Source organism: Tachyglossus aculeatus, chromosome 14 (genome assembly GCF_015852505.1).
Source record: "Tachyglossus aculeatus isolate mTacAcu1 chromosome 14, mTacAcu1.pri, whole genome shotgun sequence".
Taxonomy (NCBI): domain Eukaryota; kingdom Metazoa; phylum Chordata; class Mammalia; order Monotremata; family Tachyglossidae; genus Tachyglossus; species Tachyglossus aculeatus.
This window is the reverse complement of record NC_052079.1, coordinates 13,486,970-13,503,313: the sequence shown is the minus strand read 5'-3', so window position 1 is coordinate 13,503,313 and position 16,344 is coordinate 13,486,970. Positions and strand designations below refer to the sequence as shown.

Below are 16,344 nucleotides of genomic sequence, written 5' to 3'. Positions count from 1 at the left end.
GAACGCCCAGGAGGCAGTCACAACCAGGGGGTGATTTCTTGATAAGTATGTTAGTTTACTGAATTCTTATGCAAAAGTAAAGATATGCAAACTTTGTCCATTCTGCTTCCAATCCTGATGACAATGGTCATGGCTCTAGCTGCAATCTATGCTTATAAGAGTTATTGTTCCTTTTCTTCTCTACCATTACCAGTTAGCCTAAGCAATCACCCGCATTTATCGAGTACCTACTAGGTACTGAGCACTGTTTTAAATTCTTGGAAGAGTACAACAGTAACTAGAAAGGTCCCCCGCCCTCAAAGAATTTACAGTCTAATTCACACAAAAGAACAGCAACCCCAACTTGTACAGAAGAGTGATAAAAGAGGATGATGATGATGACACAGTCCCTGTCCCACATGGGGCTCTGTGTTAAAGCAGATGTTCCTCTTGACCATAGCTACTCCATTTTGATCTTATCCTCCATTTTGTTCCTCACGGTTGCTGAATCATTAAACAACTGAGGGGCTATCACGTACCACACGAGGCTCACGAGCTCAACAGATGCAGATTGATTGTTGCAATGAAGTCAGTTGGATGTGGTCGGACTTGCGTGAGCTTGCGGTCGAGTGTTACGCGAACTCCCCCCCTTTTTTCCAATAAAAGGGGGCCGCCTTGGCTGGATCGGGGCTGTTTGTCACTCGTACCCCAATCAATCAATCAATCGTATTTATTGAGCGCTTACTGTGTGCAGAGCACTGTACTAAGCGCTTGGGAAGTACAAGCTGGCAACATATATTCACCCCACTGGGGTGAATGGGCGGACAGCCACTTTTCTACTCTTTGCTGTTCTTTGACTCAATCCTCCAGAGTCCATTCTGACTTAACTCCATCAGGGTTTAGCGATACCTGTGCCGTCCCCGTCCAGTAAATGGGACTGGACTAGTTAAAACCCTTTAACCTTTGACAGTTTTCCAACAGCTCACAGTCTTAATCCCCATTTTACAGATGTGGCAGGTGAGGAACAGAGAAGTGAAGTGATTTGTCTAAGGTCACGCAGCAGATATGGGATTAAAATTCAGATACTTCTGACGCCCTGGCCTGTGCGCTATCCATGAGGCCACGCTGAAGGGGAGTCTGGAAGCCCAAGGCCTAAGAGCTGCGGAGAGGGGGAGCGAGCTTATATTAAGACCGCATCCCTCGAGGAAGGTTATTGGCTGGGCATTTAGGTTTTCACCTAAATGTTGAAATTTAGGTTGTTTTGGGGAACTCTTACCCTGTCAAGAGATCCCTAGATAGACCTCTTACTGAGTTGTTCTCCCCCTCTAGACGGTAAGAGACTGTAAGCTCACAGTGGGGTGGGAACGTGTCTGCCAAATTTGTTGTATTGTACTCTTCCAAGCACGTACCAGTGCTCTGCACATAGTAAATGCTCAATAAGTGGTCCATTCTTTGTAACGAAAAGAGAGCAGGGGGAAAAAAACCAAAGGAATCATTTGGTTTTCTTTTACTTTTCTCAGTTAACTTTCAAGTAGGATTTTATCTTTTTAACCAAAAGAATTTCTATTAGAAATTCTGCCTCTCGCCTTCAAATTTTCTTTCTTTATACATCACTGAATTCCCTTTTTGGCAGCCTGGTTACTGGTTTAATGGGTTAGAGGGCCCTAGTATCTGAAGTATTTAAAGACGTGTATTCTCAAAACATGTACCATGCACAACCCACATAAAAATAAACCCTCAAAGTACAGCCTCAAACAAGACAGAAGTTATTGTGAGCCGCATGTGGGACAGGGAGTGTATCCAACCTGATTAACTTGTATCTACCCCAGGGCTTTGAACAGCTAACAAGTACCATAATTATCTGAGGCTCTTCCAGCCTGTTGTCAAAGCCATTTAGACAGTTAGTACTGGCCCGGGACAGCCTCACTAGACATCCTCACTAGACATCGTCCCCAGTTTACCACTTAGTCAAATATTAAAGATTCTATATGAGTGGTCTGGAGCCACAAGTAATAGGGCTTGACTGGTAAGATAAAAGGCAAGATTTGGGATTTCCCATTCGAGCCAACAGGGCATTTCTCAGGCTTCTTCTTGTACTTGCTGAGCCCTTCCCTAATTTATCCCAGAAGTCTGTTGGAATTCTTGGGTAAGGAGATGGGTGATTCCATCTGATCACTCTGGTAACCATCCCCAGTGCTCCTTTCCTTGAAGTCTTCATTTTGCAATGAACTTTGATTATAGATTATTAAGTTTTTTATGGTACTCATTAAGTGTTTATTATGTGCCAGACACTATACTAAACTCTGGGGTAGACAGAAGATAATTGGGTTGGGCACCTTCTCTGTTCCACTTGGGGCTCATGATCTTAATCCCCATTTTTTGGATGAAGTAACTGAAGCAGAGACAAGTAGTTGTAACTTGCCAAAGGTCACAAAGTAGACAAGTGGCGGAGCTGGAATTAGAATCCAGGTCCTTCTGACTCCCAAAGCTGGAAGGAATTGATCCCTCTAATTCCCTCAAATTTCAAGAAGTGGTTCTCTGTCTCCGGGCATGATTACATACGGGCAGAGTGGATTTTGGATCTTTTCAATTCTTGACTCTTGTGACATGGCACTACAGACTTCTTGGTTATGTGTGCAGCGTGGTTTAGTGGAAAGAGCACGGGCTTGGGAATAAAATGTCATAGGTTCTAATTCAGACTCCACCACTTGCCAGCTGTGTGACTTTGGGCAAGTCACTTAACTTCTCTGTGCCTCAGTTACCTCATTGGTAAAGTGGGGATTAAGACTGTGAGCCCCACGTGGGACAACCTGATTACCTTGTATCTACCCCAGCCCTTAGAACAGTGCTCAGCACATAGTAAGGGCTTAACAAATATCATCATCGTCTAATGGTAAGGGAAGACAAGACAGACACCTCAAACAGAGGTCCTGTAACAAACCTACTATATTAATGCAACAAGGGTCTTAGCTGGTAACAGAAACTCTGTGAATGTCAGAAGTTTCTGGCCAATCAACATCCCGCTAGGAAGACTGAGAAGAAAACTCCCTCTTGTTGATTCCATAAAGCTGTGTTTTTTCTCAGGTCTGCCAGATTCATCATCACAGTTCCTCCCCCAAAACTGATGATTTCTTTTGGCTGCTCAGAGTTCTCTTTTACAGCTATGAACATACCCACTGCCTCTTCTATAGGGCCTAATAACCGGGCACAGGAATAACCGACCAGACATAGGAAAATATTTATGCCTCATTTCAGTCAGTCAGTAATATCAGTAAAGCCCATTGTGTGTGGAGCACTGTACTAAGCTGTTAGGTTGCAGACTTGTACATCCCAAGCCTGTAGTACAGTGTCCTGCATACAGTAAGCACTCAATAAAAGATTAAATGAATGAAAACAAAGTGCTTGAGGGAGCACAGTAGACTTGGTAAGCATGATCTCGGACCTCAGGGAGCTTTATAATCTAGTAGGGGAGATAGATGCTAAAGTAAATTACAGAGAGGAGGAAGTAATAGAGTATGTAAGATATGTTATCTAAACAAAGAAAACCAGGCCTGTTGTCTTTGTTCAGTTTTCAAGAAAATCAGTATTTTGAAGGGAAGTGTTAGGAATAATTATCAATCAATCGTATTTATTGAGCGCTCACTGTGTGCAGAGCACTGTACTAATAATTGCTGCAAGCAGCAATGTAGGAAGTTAAGAGCAGCTAGAAGAGAGGTGGAGGTGGCCTTGTTCAACATGGGTGAGGCCAATACAAATTTTGTGTGTCTGAATTCCTTAGAGCTGAGTGATCTTTTTGGGAAAGTTATTTGTGAGGCTCTGAACAGGGCTAGAACAGAGTTCTAGGTGTCCTGTGAGCACTTAGAAAATACACGGTGGTACACAGTGGTACAGTGATCTGCACACAGTAAGTATAACTGATTGACTCCTTGACAATTTCTCCAACCGCTAAATGGAATTAGTCAGAATGAGAATGTGGGTCTGGCTTACCCGGTGTTCTTAATCCTTTAAGCAAATGTTTTCATCCAGCTATTAAAAGAGTAAAGTAGGTTATGGGCAGAGAATGTATCTGCTAATTTTTTTTTACTCTTGCGAGTGATTTGTACAGTGTTCTGCACAAAGTAAGCATTCAGTTGATTGACTGATTGACTGACAGGTGTATTCTCCCAACCCAGGCCCATGGTGTATGTTGTACTTGATGTGTTAGTCAGGCTACATGGTGTTGACCTGACTTTCTCCCCTATCCTGCTCTCAACTCTCAGGACTGGATAGCAACTTGATGGACTTGATCAGTTTCCTGTTTTTGCAGGAGAACAAAAATGGCCCTGGCGAGCAAGCGGCCAATTATCCAAACGAAGTCCAGCCTACTCAGCTCATCTGCTTCTTGGGTTGCATTAGAGGGCGTCCGGAGGCCAAAGGAACAGCCGGGAGCCTGCCCGGGCCGGGCTCATCTCCCGGGCCTGGTGCCAAGCAGCACGTTGATTGAATGGGATGCTGATATAACAGGCATCGGGAGGCCCACAATGATTTCCTTCCATTGTCTCAGGTGCCAGGAAAGCGGATATGCACGCAGCAAGTGAAGTCACCTCCTTTTCACCCACGAGCAAGCACGGTTTGGGGCTAATTGGCATCTTTGCTCATCTCCCAGTTGGCTTTGCCTTTTCCTTTCACCTTAAAGAGCCAATGGGTGGAGTGCCTCGACGTGGGCTTGCCTTTGAGTTGGATCCTGCCGTGAATGTAGTATTTTCTGCCTGTCGTGATTTACTAAATGAGGCTTTGGAAAAGCTCACCCCAAACGGATGAATCATATATTCCCAGAGGTCCCTACTTCTCCTGCTGCTGCTGCATCAAAGGATTAGCTCTATCCCATTATTTACCATGTGTTGAGTGCCAAAAACTTGTCAGGGCTGGGGGTGGGGAAATACTGCCCATCATTGTTTAAGGCTTCAGCGACTTCCCTTGAATTATTACCTCAGCAGAGTTTATTTTTTTCAAGGTACATTTAGCTTGTAATGTGTTCTCTCCCCCTCCCCCCCTTTTTTTTAAAAAAAGAAATTCTTTTGTGTGCCGCTCTGAGTATTACCTTCGCCTAGGTAATTGTCATCCACCCTTCCTACCATCTGGGAACTCTTGAACCAGACAGTGTTTTATTGGAAGAGCTTATCCTCAAGCATTTACCGCTGCGCCCCCCCACCCCGGCCCCCAATCCTCTCAACAGAAGGTGTCGGGAGAGCTAGCCCTCATTCTATAGGGAAAAGTGTCTCCCAGATGGTGGGAGAGTGAAGTGGGGAGACAGAAATGAAGGCAACGACTAAAGCAGTTGACCATCTGCTTCTAGGCTTTCTCTCAACAGGCTCTCACCTCCTTTCTTGCTATATGCTTTCTTTCTCCCCCTTTTAGACTGTGAGCCCACTGTTGGGTAGGGACTGTCTCTGTATGTTGCCAATTTGTACTTCCCAAGCGCTTAGTACAGTGCTCTGCACATAGTAAGCACTCAATAAATATGATTGATGATTGATGATGATATCCCTAGGGCTCTTTGCTCTTCTGAAACTGACCTTCTTACTCCTTCTCCCCCTCCACCCCCCCACAGGACTCTCCTGCCTCTATTTTTTCTCCAGCTTGGAATGCCCTCTCCCCTTAGCTTCTTCTAGGGTGTCCCTCCCTTCCTCCAAATCATCTACACTGTAAGCTCCTTGTGGACAGGGAGCTTGTCTAATACTTGTCTATACTTGTCTAATAGAGTTGTCATTTTTTTTAAAAAAAGTGTACGTGCTACGAAGAACATTTTTGGGTGTTGAGAAGGTTTTTCTGAGGGGGGGAGTGGAACAACGACGATTTCATTCAGTCTCTGAGGACAAAAAATCTTCCATATCTTCAGGTCTGTTTTGTGGTCTCAAAATTAATATTTGGTCTCATCTTTGGTTTTCCTCTTAATTTATCTGACCAATAAAGGTGACACTGTGAGAACCAAGTAAACTGTGGTCTTATCAGTAAGTTTGAAATGATCAGGCAGGAAAGAGACAAGATTTCTAAAGTGTGCTTGGTTACTCCTGTGGCTTGTCCCATGACAGCAGACACGTACAACTAACCACTAGCAGAGGAAGACAAGTTTGTTTTTGCTGACAAGCTTAAGAGCTTTCTTTCTACTGCTCCACTTACTCTCTTCCTCCTTCTGCCTGAGCCCGTTAACTCAGCAACACCAGTGACTCTTTCATTGACAAGTACTGAATGTGAATATTTTGATGGAGAACAAGAATTTTGAAACCCTCTGCCTTAGAGCAAAGAGGTAGAGAGCTCAACTTGGTGGGAAATGAAGCTCGCTTTTTCCTATGCTTTTCATTGCTGAGCAAAGTAACAAAACAACTGGAAGGAAGGACCAAGTTGGGTCAGTGGGAGCAGTTTCAGAATGATGATTCAGTGTCATGAAGTTTCAGTTTAGCAATCACCAGCCACCTGGGGAATACCGGAGAATGGCGGGGTGATTCTGTCACTGCCCCTTGTTCCAGCAACTCTCCAGCTGCTGAAACTCTTCCCCTTCCTCCTTCCCCCCCCTTTCTCCTTCCCCCCCTTCCTCCTTTCCCTCCATCCTCCTTCTCCTCTGTCTCCCTCTCCCTCCCCCTCCTTCATTCGGAAGGCTGTCCTGCATAAAAGGATATAGGGTGATGATTTGCAAACCTATACTTAAGCCTACTAATGTAAACTTCTTTTTAGGAAGCTAAGGACCTCATATTTTTACATATTCACTCGCTCCTCTGCCTCTAATCTCCTCACTGTGCCTCATTCTCTCCTGTCCTGCTGTCGACCCCTGGCCCATCCCCTACCCCTGGCCTGGAATGCCCTCCCTCCACACATCCGTCAAACGAGCTCTCTTCCTTCCTTCCTTCAAAGCTCTAGTGAGCTCTTACCTCCTCCAGGAGGCCTTCCCAGACTGAATTTTCCTCTGCTCCTCCTCCCCCCCATTGCCCCCACTCCCTCCCTCTGCCCTACTCCTTTCCCCTTCCCACAGTACTTGTGTATATTTGCACATATTTATTACTCTATTTTATTAATGATGTGTATATAGCTATAATTCTGTTTACTCTGATGGTATTGACACCTGTCTACTTGTTTTGTTGTCTGTCTCCCCCTCTTAGACTGTGAGCCCATTGTTGGGTAGGGACCATTTCTATATGTTGCCGATTTGTACTCCCCAAGCGCTTAATACAGTGCTCTGCACATAGTAAGTGCTCAATAAATACGATTGACTGAATGAATGAATGAATATTCTTGAGGTGCTTGTTAATTGTGCAGTTGACACTTGGGCTTTCAATAAACCTCATTTGATTGTTTCAATTTCAAGATGATCTGATGAAAAGATGGTGCATTTGGAGGCCATACTGGGAAGCAAGAAGAATCACTGGAGTCAATTAGATTAGTATTATGATAATGAAAAATCTGGATTAGCATGCAAAACATGACATTGGGCACAGCCGAAGGAGGTGCCTGCAAACATCGGGTTGTGGGAAAGTAAAGGGGTGTTTGGGGATGGGTAAGATTTGGGAGTCACATGAAGAAAAGGCCCTGGTTTGGGGAAAGCACCGAGACTTTGTTGACGGGATGTCTGTGGGCTTCCTTGCAGGCAATGGTAGCTTGTTATCCAGGGAACGGAACCGGTTACGTCAGACATGTGGACAACCCCAATGGTGATGGGCGCTGTATTACCTGCATCTACTACCTGAATAAGAACTGGGATTCCAAGGTATGTTGGGGAAATATGTATTCAGGAAAAGAAACTGTGGGGGCAAGGAATGCTTGAGTGAAGACCCCCTGAAACAGAAACCTGTTGGTTCATCCCGGTTACCTGTTACCCTCAGAAAATGACTTGTTCCTTCCTGAGGAGAATTGCGGACGGGCAGTTTTAACGGGTCAAAGACACAATCTCCTTCGAGCTCCCTCTGGGGCAGAGGGGAATCAAGCTTTTGGCCTGGCTCAGAGCTGACGTGACCCAGACAGCAGAAACCTAATTAGAGGCAGCAAGATTGAGTGGTCCTTCCGGAAAAAAGACTGAGACTTTAAAACCAAACGGAGGCTGGAGGCTATAAAGTCATCCCCAAGAGGGAATCAACTTCGCTGTCTCTGTGTCTCTCTTTCTCTCTCTCCTTCTCCCAGGATGAAGGATTGTATCGGTGGCTGCTTGCCATAGTTGACTCTGGTCTTATCATAAGAACCCCAGATACTTGTCTACTTATGTGTTTCAGAGTCACTGTGTGATTTGTTTAAATAAATGTCAGTATTTCCAACTTGTAAAAGCAAACACATGTATGCAGCTGCGTGGGATTTTTATTTTTGCATTGAGTGATTTATTGGTTTGGGAAGTGAAGGACTTTCTCAAGCTTATTTGGCTTCTGAACCTTCAGCATCCCCATTTCCTGTCAGTTGGGGTCACAGACATGGGTTGCTGTAAAGCGATTCTCGTAGTCTTATTTGAGACTCTAGGAACTCTTAATCCACCAGAAAACATGGAAGACACTTGGGAAAGTTTGTCTGTCCCCAAGTGAATTTTCCCACTTGATGGTGGGGCTGGACCCCCCCAAGATAGATGTCTTTATGAAGCTGGGTTTGAAGGATTGGACGGGGGTAGCAAAAATAAATTCCTTATGGAGAGCACACTGCTAAATATCAGCTCAGGTGGCATAGAGAGCCTGCTTATTTTTCTGAGGCACTCCAAGCAAATAGAAGGTGAAGTGGCCATTTTATAACCGAGGGATCTTAAGCACAGTTAGGCCAAGGCTTTGCTAATGGGAAACCCTGACAATGGAAGCCTCTGCCCAACACCATGGTACGGGTAGAGACGGGGGAAGCTCCTTGTGTGTATTGTCCCCAGAGTGAATTAGTGGTAATTGATGAAGTATACCGGGCACCCGGAAATTATTCTGCACTGTTGTTTTCAGCTGCATGGCGGGGTCTTGCGGATATTCCCAGAAGGAAAGTCTTACATAGCAGACGTGGAGCCGATCTTTGATAGACTACTCTTCTTCTGGTCAGATCGCAGGAACCCACATGAAGTACAACCATCCTATGCAACCAGGTAAATAAGATTCCAAATTCCAAAGGGAACCGTTAAGAATTGGTCCCAAGGCATCTTGCTTCCTCTGACTCTTCACTTTTTCCTTACAGGAAAGAGTTGGAATCTTTTGGTCCATGAGTTTGTGAGCATCTAAATTCCGGTTTAAGTCTGGGACTAATAAGTGGCTCTTCTTCAGGGTGGGTCAGGAATACTTCCCAGCGTGCCTTTCTTTACCGTGAACAAACTGGCCCCGAGGATGGTTTGTTGAAGGTCACACGACAAAGAAGTGGCAGAGGAGGGATTAAAACCCAGGTCCTTCTGACTACTGGGCCTGTGCTCTTTCAACCAAGCCAAGTTGCTTCTTAAGAAAGCCAAATGTTGGTATCCTGTGGGTGTGAGGTCTCCTTTCTCCCCCACTCTTCTCTTAAAGACTTTCCATCAGCTGACAGTCAATCAGTATTAGCTATTGAGTGTCTGCTGTGTGCAAAGCACTGTGCTAAGTGCTCGGGAGAGGACTGTCCATCCCCAGATCATAATTGCCTCCATGGGGCACAAACAGGTGCATGACTGGCCGGGTGAATGGACAGGTATTCATATATCCCGTGGGCTGGGATCTTTGCGTGTAATCGTAAGGTTTCCTTAAAGAGCCCGGGCTTTGGAGTCAGAGGTCATGAGTTCAAATCCCAGCTCTGCCACTTGTCAGCTGGGTGACTTTGGACAAGTCACTTAACTTCTCTGCACATCTGTCAAATGGGGATTAAGACTGTGAGCCCCCCGCGGGACAACCTGATCACCTTGTAACCTCTGCAGCACTTAGAACAGTGCTTTACACATAGTAAACGTTTAATAAATGCTGTCATTATTATAAAAGACCACAAGCAGAGCCCTTCGGCTGGCCTCAGAACTACCTTGACTTCACTGGCCAAGAGCTGAATTTTGAATGCTGCTTTGCTGCTAGTGTGTGATACTGTCCCTTTGTTGGCTTTGCAGTCATAAAGATGAACCTGGTTCTTGTTACCTATGATGATGGTGAGATTGATTTGTCATCTCTGTCCTTACGGTGTTCGGAGAGATTCATATACATAGACTCTGGACTTTTCTCTGTGCTCACTGGGCTCAAACCTTGGGTTTTTTGGACTTGATTTGGGAAAGCCAGTGGGTTTTTTTGTGTGTGTTTTTTTTAAGGCATTTATTAAGTGCTTACTATATACCAGGCAGTTCTGGGGTAGGTGCAAGCTAATCAAAATGGACACAGCCCCTGTCCCACATGGGGCTCACAGTCTTAATCCCCGTTTACAGAGGAAATATCTGAGACATAGAGAAGTTAAATGACTTACCCAAGATCTCACAGCAGGCAAGTGGCAGAGATGGGATTAGAATCCAGGTCCTTCTAACTGCCAGGCCCATGCTCTATCCACTAGGCTATGCAGCTTCTCAGAAAATCCCGGATGTAGTAAGTATTTGATGTAGCAGTCCTGTTTAATGAGCACACCAATTCAATACTTGCTTTGGGGGACACTTCTTTGCAAGCTGCCCACTTCAGGGTTTGTCATCAGAATTAGCTTTCCACGTTCTAGAACATTTTGCTCAGCATTTTAACAGTGCTTCGGTCAGTTAGGTCACTGTACATACCCCTTCAACTCTTATGAAATCTCTTCCATAGTAGGAGATTCCTTTTGTCTTCTGCTTCTTATGCCCATCTGATGACTGACATTTGGAGTGCATAGGCTGCTATTGATGCTAACGATTTTTTAGTCAATAAGAACCTTTATTCTTGTACTGACTTTCATGATAGGCCAAGTAAAAGAATGGTGAATGAAATGTCCAAGAGAAATAAGAAATTTGAGCCTCATAACCTGGGGAAAGGGAGAAAGGAGAGTTGGATATTCTTTATTTTCAAAGTTACAAAAGTACAGTGTGTAAAGAGAAGGCCAGGCCTTTGTTTAGGGTTCTCTGCTTGGGATCCAACAATGTAACACTGAATGTTTGGCATCTCCTCCCACTAATATCTTTGTCAATCAGTTGTATTTATTTAGTGCTTTATGTCTTGTAGGTATGCCATGACCGTGTGGTACTTTGATGCTGAAGAAAGAGCAGAAGCCAAAAAAAAGTTCAGGAATTTAGCAGGTAGGTGGCCTTGTTCACACTTTTTCAATTAAATATGGTCCAGGATGTTGGATCGCAGTTTTCCACATGCTTTACTCCTAAAGAAATCAGAGCAATCCCAGCTGCTTTAAAGCAACCCAACCCTCATTTTTACTGAGTTCTTACAGGGTTTAATCCTGAGAGCATAGCACTGCATGTTAAAAGAAGGAGTACACATTTTAGGTCATCTCTTTGGCATTTTTTGATGATTTTTAAAAAATGAATCCTAACATTCCGTTTTAATAACTGACCTGGAAACATTTTGCACTCAGCATCGCATGTGTCAGAGGTGCTTATATTTAGTAGTACTTACAGCTGAGGTTCAGAAAGGCCAATTTGGAATAGACTGACATCTTGTCAGCCATATGATTTAAAGAGCATCTTCTAGGTAGGACAGTAGCTTCTCTTTTCTCCCTGGCCTCCTCCTGAGAACTGTTTTTTGTTATTGAACTTGGGCTTTTTTTTTATGTCCCCCCCCCCCGCCATTCAGGGAAGAAAGAAGCTGCCCTCAATGAACACTAAACACCAGTCTGCCGACATTTCCTCTGAACCTGAATTCTCCGCAAGTGATGCGATCCAAAGATGACCTCTCCAGTGGCTAATTGGGAGATGAATGTTCTTCCCACCCACCAGAATGCACTGTTTGCCAGTCTCTCTTGCCTGTGGTACTCGGAGCAGCCTCTTACCAGGCCTGCATCCATCTCCAGAAACCGGACTTGATTTTTCTTTGTGTGGGAAGGGGACCTTACTTGGGTTTGCTAAATCTAGAGTAGGGTCTAGCCCCTGGCTGGCTAGCAGCTTAATTGCTGGCTTTGGGTAACATCAGTCATAAAGGTAATGAGCATTAGAAAGGTATTAAGGGAGGGATGGATCTCGTTTGCACTTTATATAAGCTGCCTAGCTTGAAAGGAAGAAGCTTTGCAGAGACAAATCGGGTAACAGGTGGCTCATGTAGGCGACGCAAGGCATTGGCAATGAAGCTCCCAAGTCTTCCCAGAGCAGTTTTTGGACTGACTTAAGGCCCAGCCGTTGGCTTACCGTTCCAGAAATGTAGCTTAGCTTCATGTGTGGTTACCTTTGAGGGGACTGTTCTTTACCTGGTTATTGACTTGCCTGTTAACCATGTTTGATGGATGCCTCAGATAACAGCTGTTTGGAAGTTCAGCCCCCTCCAAGCCCTAGAACTGAATGAAGACTCCGAGGCGAAGGGAGCCCGACTCATTCCCCATACAAGTCTCCTCCCCTGGAGAGACTGGTTCTACCAAGTGGAGCTGGTTCTGTTCCCCATACAGCTGCACGTCCTGTCTGGAATCCAAACTGAAATGTACTATCTGCCCGGCCGCTGTGGAAATCAAGCCTGGAACTGGTCAGCCTGAGTCTCTGATGGTGGCCACACCCCCTTGATTGCAAACTTGCATCTCTTTGGAATTTTTTTTTTTTGAGGTAAGGAAAAAGGAAACACTACTAAGTGGGATATCCTCACTTTCGTTTCCTTTTTTTATGAGCTCTCCCTCTCTTCACCTGCTACATCAGAAAAGGCATGGCAGGCTAAAGAGGAGGAGAAGTGGGCTTTTCATTAAAAATAGAAAATGGAAATTTTAAAAAAATCCTTAAAGTTGGCATCACTTAACGGCCTCTGTTCTGACCGCTTTTATTCCCACAATCGGCATTTCTTCAACGATCTGCTCCCTTGGCTCTGTCCCGTTGCAGTTGGCAGCATTACAAGGGTTTCACGTTCACTCGGCTGGAATCGTGCAGCCGTTTCTACCACTGTATTATTCGACTCACTGTCCTTCCCGGGCTTCCGGGTTTCCTATGCCACCTGCTTTAGCTGCCAAAGAGGAATCTTGCTTTGGAGTACTCACCTGCAGTGTGTTGTGGGAAGGAGGCAGGAAACTTTGTGAACATGCTTCATTGCGTAGGGGCTTTCATCTTTCCCTCTGTGCATCTTGAAAGCCCCAGCACTGCCTTCCCCTCACAGACCCATGGAAAGCTGGCCTTTATTAATCTTCTTTCTCTCCCAGCCTCCTTCTCTTTTCCCTGGTTTAAGGCGGGAAGAAGCTTACTGGGATCGAACACATTCAGAGCTCTCCACCTATCTGTGCTAGGTAGAATTTTAGGATCTTTCCGGCTGGTGTGGTCTGATAACTTGCTTGAGGGAGAGGTGGAGGGTCCCAGAGTCACTGCACTCAGGCTGGGCCGAGGGCCAGCACAAAGCTGCATCTCTAACCCAAAACTCTCACCTGCCTAATTCTGCCCTGAAAAGCAGGAACTAAATAAGGTGGCTGACTAGCAGTCATAAGTTTCCCCCCAACCCAAGCAGTTCTCCAGGGCTAATAACTGACTGGTTACTCATTTATCAACTTGAGGAGTAGAACACCTGTCAAACTTTAACCAGCCCCTTTAAGACTTCCTGCAGATGTCTGTGATGGCAGTAGGAAGCAGTAGCTTGAAGCATTTATAGTAGCATCTAAGGTGACTCTTCGCTTTTTATTAAAAATGTTACTTGCTCATGATCTGATATTTTTTTTGAGGATGGGGCAGGCCCTTTTGCAAACCCTTCTGCAGAAAGGTACCATATAAATACAATCAAATAATACTAAGTCTTGACAAATTGGCATGACCAAATTAAACCCCCGAAAGTCCAGCCGGAATAGGGAGAAGATGGAGCCAGGCCCCCAGTGACTGCTCTTTGGTGTCTATCAAACTCCGAGAACTCTGTCTACTGAGAGGAAGGGGTCAGTAATCTTATCAACTGCATTTATCCTCTTGGCAATGCCATGTTGGCACCCCTTTAAAATTATATCATCTACAGCTGGGCACAGTGCTCAGCAGGATTGAATTGTGACCCAAGATCCAATTGCACTGAGGTAGGAAAATGAATTTAAAGGTACAGGTAGACATTATTTCTACAAATACATACAGAGCTGCCAGTGAACCATAGGTCAGGTTTGAACAAAAATCGTTCCAGTGCTGTGTTTTACCTTTTTAAAAAGAAAAATAGAATCAATGTCAGAACTGCCCCTGTCACAAAGAAGTCTTTTCTTCTGATCCTGTAGCTGAAAAAAACTGTTTCCTGGATGCCTGTTAGAAAAGGAGACTAGGGGATGACCAGACTTGGTAGCAGTGCTTGGAAAATCGCTCACTTTGGGAATTTTAGGTACTTTTTTTATTGCTTTCACACTGAAATGGTTGAATGTGGTGGTGAATGGGGTGTGGTATATGCATCTCTTGAAAAATAAAGTCATTGCTTTAGCTTTGCACTGTGTAAAGGAGATGTCTGGCAAAGTCAGGAATGGGTGGGAAACCTTTGCAAACTATTTTAATTTTTTTTCATATCAATTGAAATTGTTACCCATCGCACGATGGTATTAAAGTGACTTTCCAGAGTTTTGAAACATCCCTTCACGACGTACTGTACCCTGTACAACTTCCACATGGCAGACGATCTTGGGGAAATGTACCTGCCTATCAAAAAGCTGGAGTTCAGGGCTTAGTCTTGTTCCCAGCTGCTGTCTCTATTGAAGGGACTCAGCTAAACATCACAAGGGTAGCGATGCTGCCCCAGAAAAGTCATCTGAATGTTATTTATGTCTTAATGACAATGTTGGAAGTGAGCAGAGCTTGCCTTCTGGTGGAAAAAGTAGGCTGCAGTTTCTCCAGTGGATTTAATTTTGAGTCCTACCATGAGCACCATCATTTTGTTACACGTGTCTGCCGTCTGTCTTCTGCCTCCATGTCAGTACAAACGATGGGCCCCTGTAGTTCTGGCAGGGCACAGTTCTTTGCTCTGGGGACATATTTACCTTCCCTGCTTGAATTTGGCTGTAACTGCAATAGGGATGAGAGAGGCCTGCCAAGGTCATTATTGATGCCAATAGTATTGCTTTCAACTGAAGAGAAACCTGCCTAAGGGCAGGTGAATGAATTAAAAGACCACAGTCCCTTTCTAACCCTATGAAGTGCTTCGCTGTCTGCTGAGCTAAAGACAAGGTGAAGAGGAGCAAGAAGTTTATTTTTCAAAAGCACAATCAATTTATTGGTTCCTTCCTGGAGAATATATATCCCTCTTGATGACTCTGATCCTGTGAGTGGGCTCTGAAAGTTTGCAATAGCATTGTTTGTCTCTTTCCTTTTTTGTGGTGTCTCTTCCAGTCTCACTGGGGCTCTTAAAAAGGTCCAGAGCTTTGGATAAGGCTACCACTTACACCACTTGCAGTTAAAGCGTATGAAACAGTTTGCAGGCAAATCATTATTAATTTACTTTGGCACTAAAGCATTGTCAAAATCTCTCAAGATACTTTTGCGACTTCAAAGAACCAAAATTTCTCCGCTTTCTGGGTTGTGTGCTGGTCAACATGACCCACTTTCTAGACCGAAGCTGAAATGTGTTCTTGTGTATGTTCTCACTCAAAACTTTTTTGTGTTCTCGGATTGAAAACGGTAAATCATGGGGGGGAGTCTTTCAGATTACAGGAGTCAATAAACACTGGGCTATACCAAACTCTGCCAATGGGTCATTTTGTCCATTTTGTGCTGGTAAGGGACTGTCAAAGGGGCAAACCTGATGAAATGTTGAGATGGGAGGTCAATGAGGAATCTTAGAGGGTGGGGTACCACTGGACCTCCGACACCAACTTCTTGGGACTGCAGCAATGGTAGAACTTGGAATGAGAAGGGAGGAGGAGAATGGGGAAGGGAAATTTTGAAATTGGCCTTCTTCCTGATGGATCACTTCATTGGCCAGCAGCAGTCCTGACCAACACTCTGGCAGCCGATTTGACTCAATGGGATGAAGGAATCCTGAGGGAGAAAACAAGTCAGGTTATCTAGCCATGGAGCCTTTCCAGTAGCACTATATTTTTCCTCCTGGGTATGGGGCAGGGAGCAAGTGCCTTGGGCACGATACCGGAAAGTCAGCCACCTGCCAAAGGAACACCGAACCTTCCTGCCTGCAATTTTTTTTAATGCTCTTTTACCTTGGGGCCTCTGCTCTCTCCTTGGAGGTGCCAAGCTCTTTTTTTTTCACTCTCCTGCTAGGGCAGATAGCATTCTTAGGATCTAATCCTCATCTGATGAGCTCATTTTTACCCAACTGTACATCTTTAAATCAAATCTGGAGCTTCAAGGGCCACCTTGAATGGGTGTGGGGGGCGGTCGGAGAGCCTCCGAAG

The 16,344-nt window shown here is 44.8% G+C and overlaps 1 protein-coding gene across 1 annotated transcript in view; it reads left to right on the top strand.

Moving 5' to 3' along the window:
- The window catches only part of EGLN3 (egl-9 family hypoxia inducible factor 3), a 43,192-nt gene extending 27,518 nt beyond the window's left edge, over nt 1-15,674 (top strand). The window contains exons 2-5 of the mRNA XM_038756284.1: nt 7,598-7,717; nt 8,910-9,046; nt 11,079-11,152; nt 11,661-15,674. Of these exons, the coding sequence (XP_038612212.1) occupies nt 7,598-7,717; nt 8,910-9,046; nt 11,079-11,152; nt 11,661-11,692 (363 nt within the window). The 3' untranslated portion in view covers nt 11,693-15,674. The remainder of the gene's footprint in view (nt 1-7,597; nt 7,718-8,909; nt 9,047-11,078; nt 11,153-11,660) is intronic.
- The last annotated feature ends 670 nt before the right edge of the window (nt 15,675-16,344 follow it).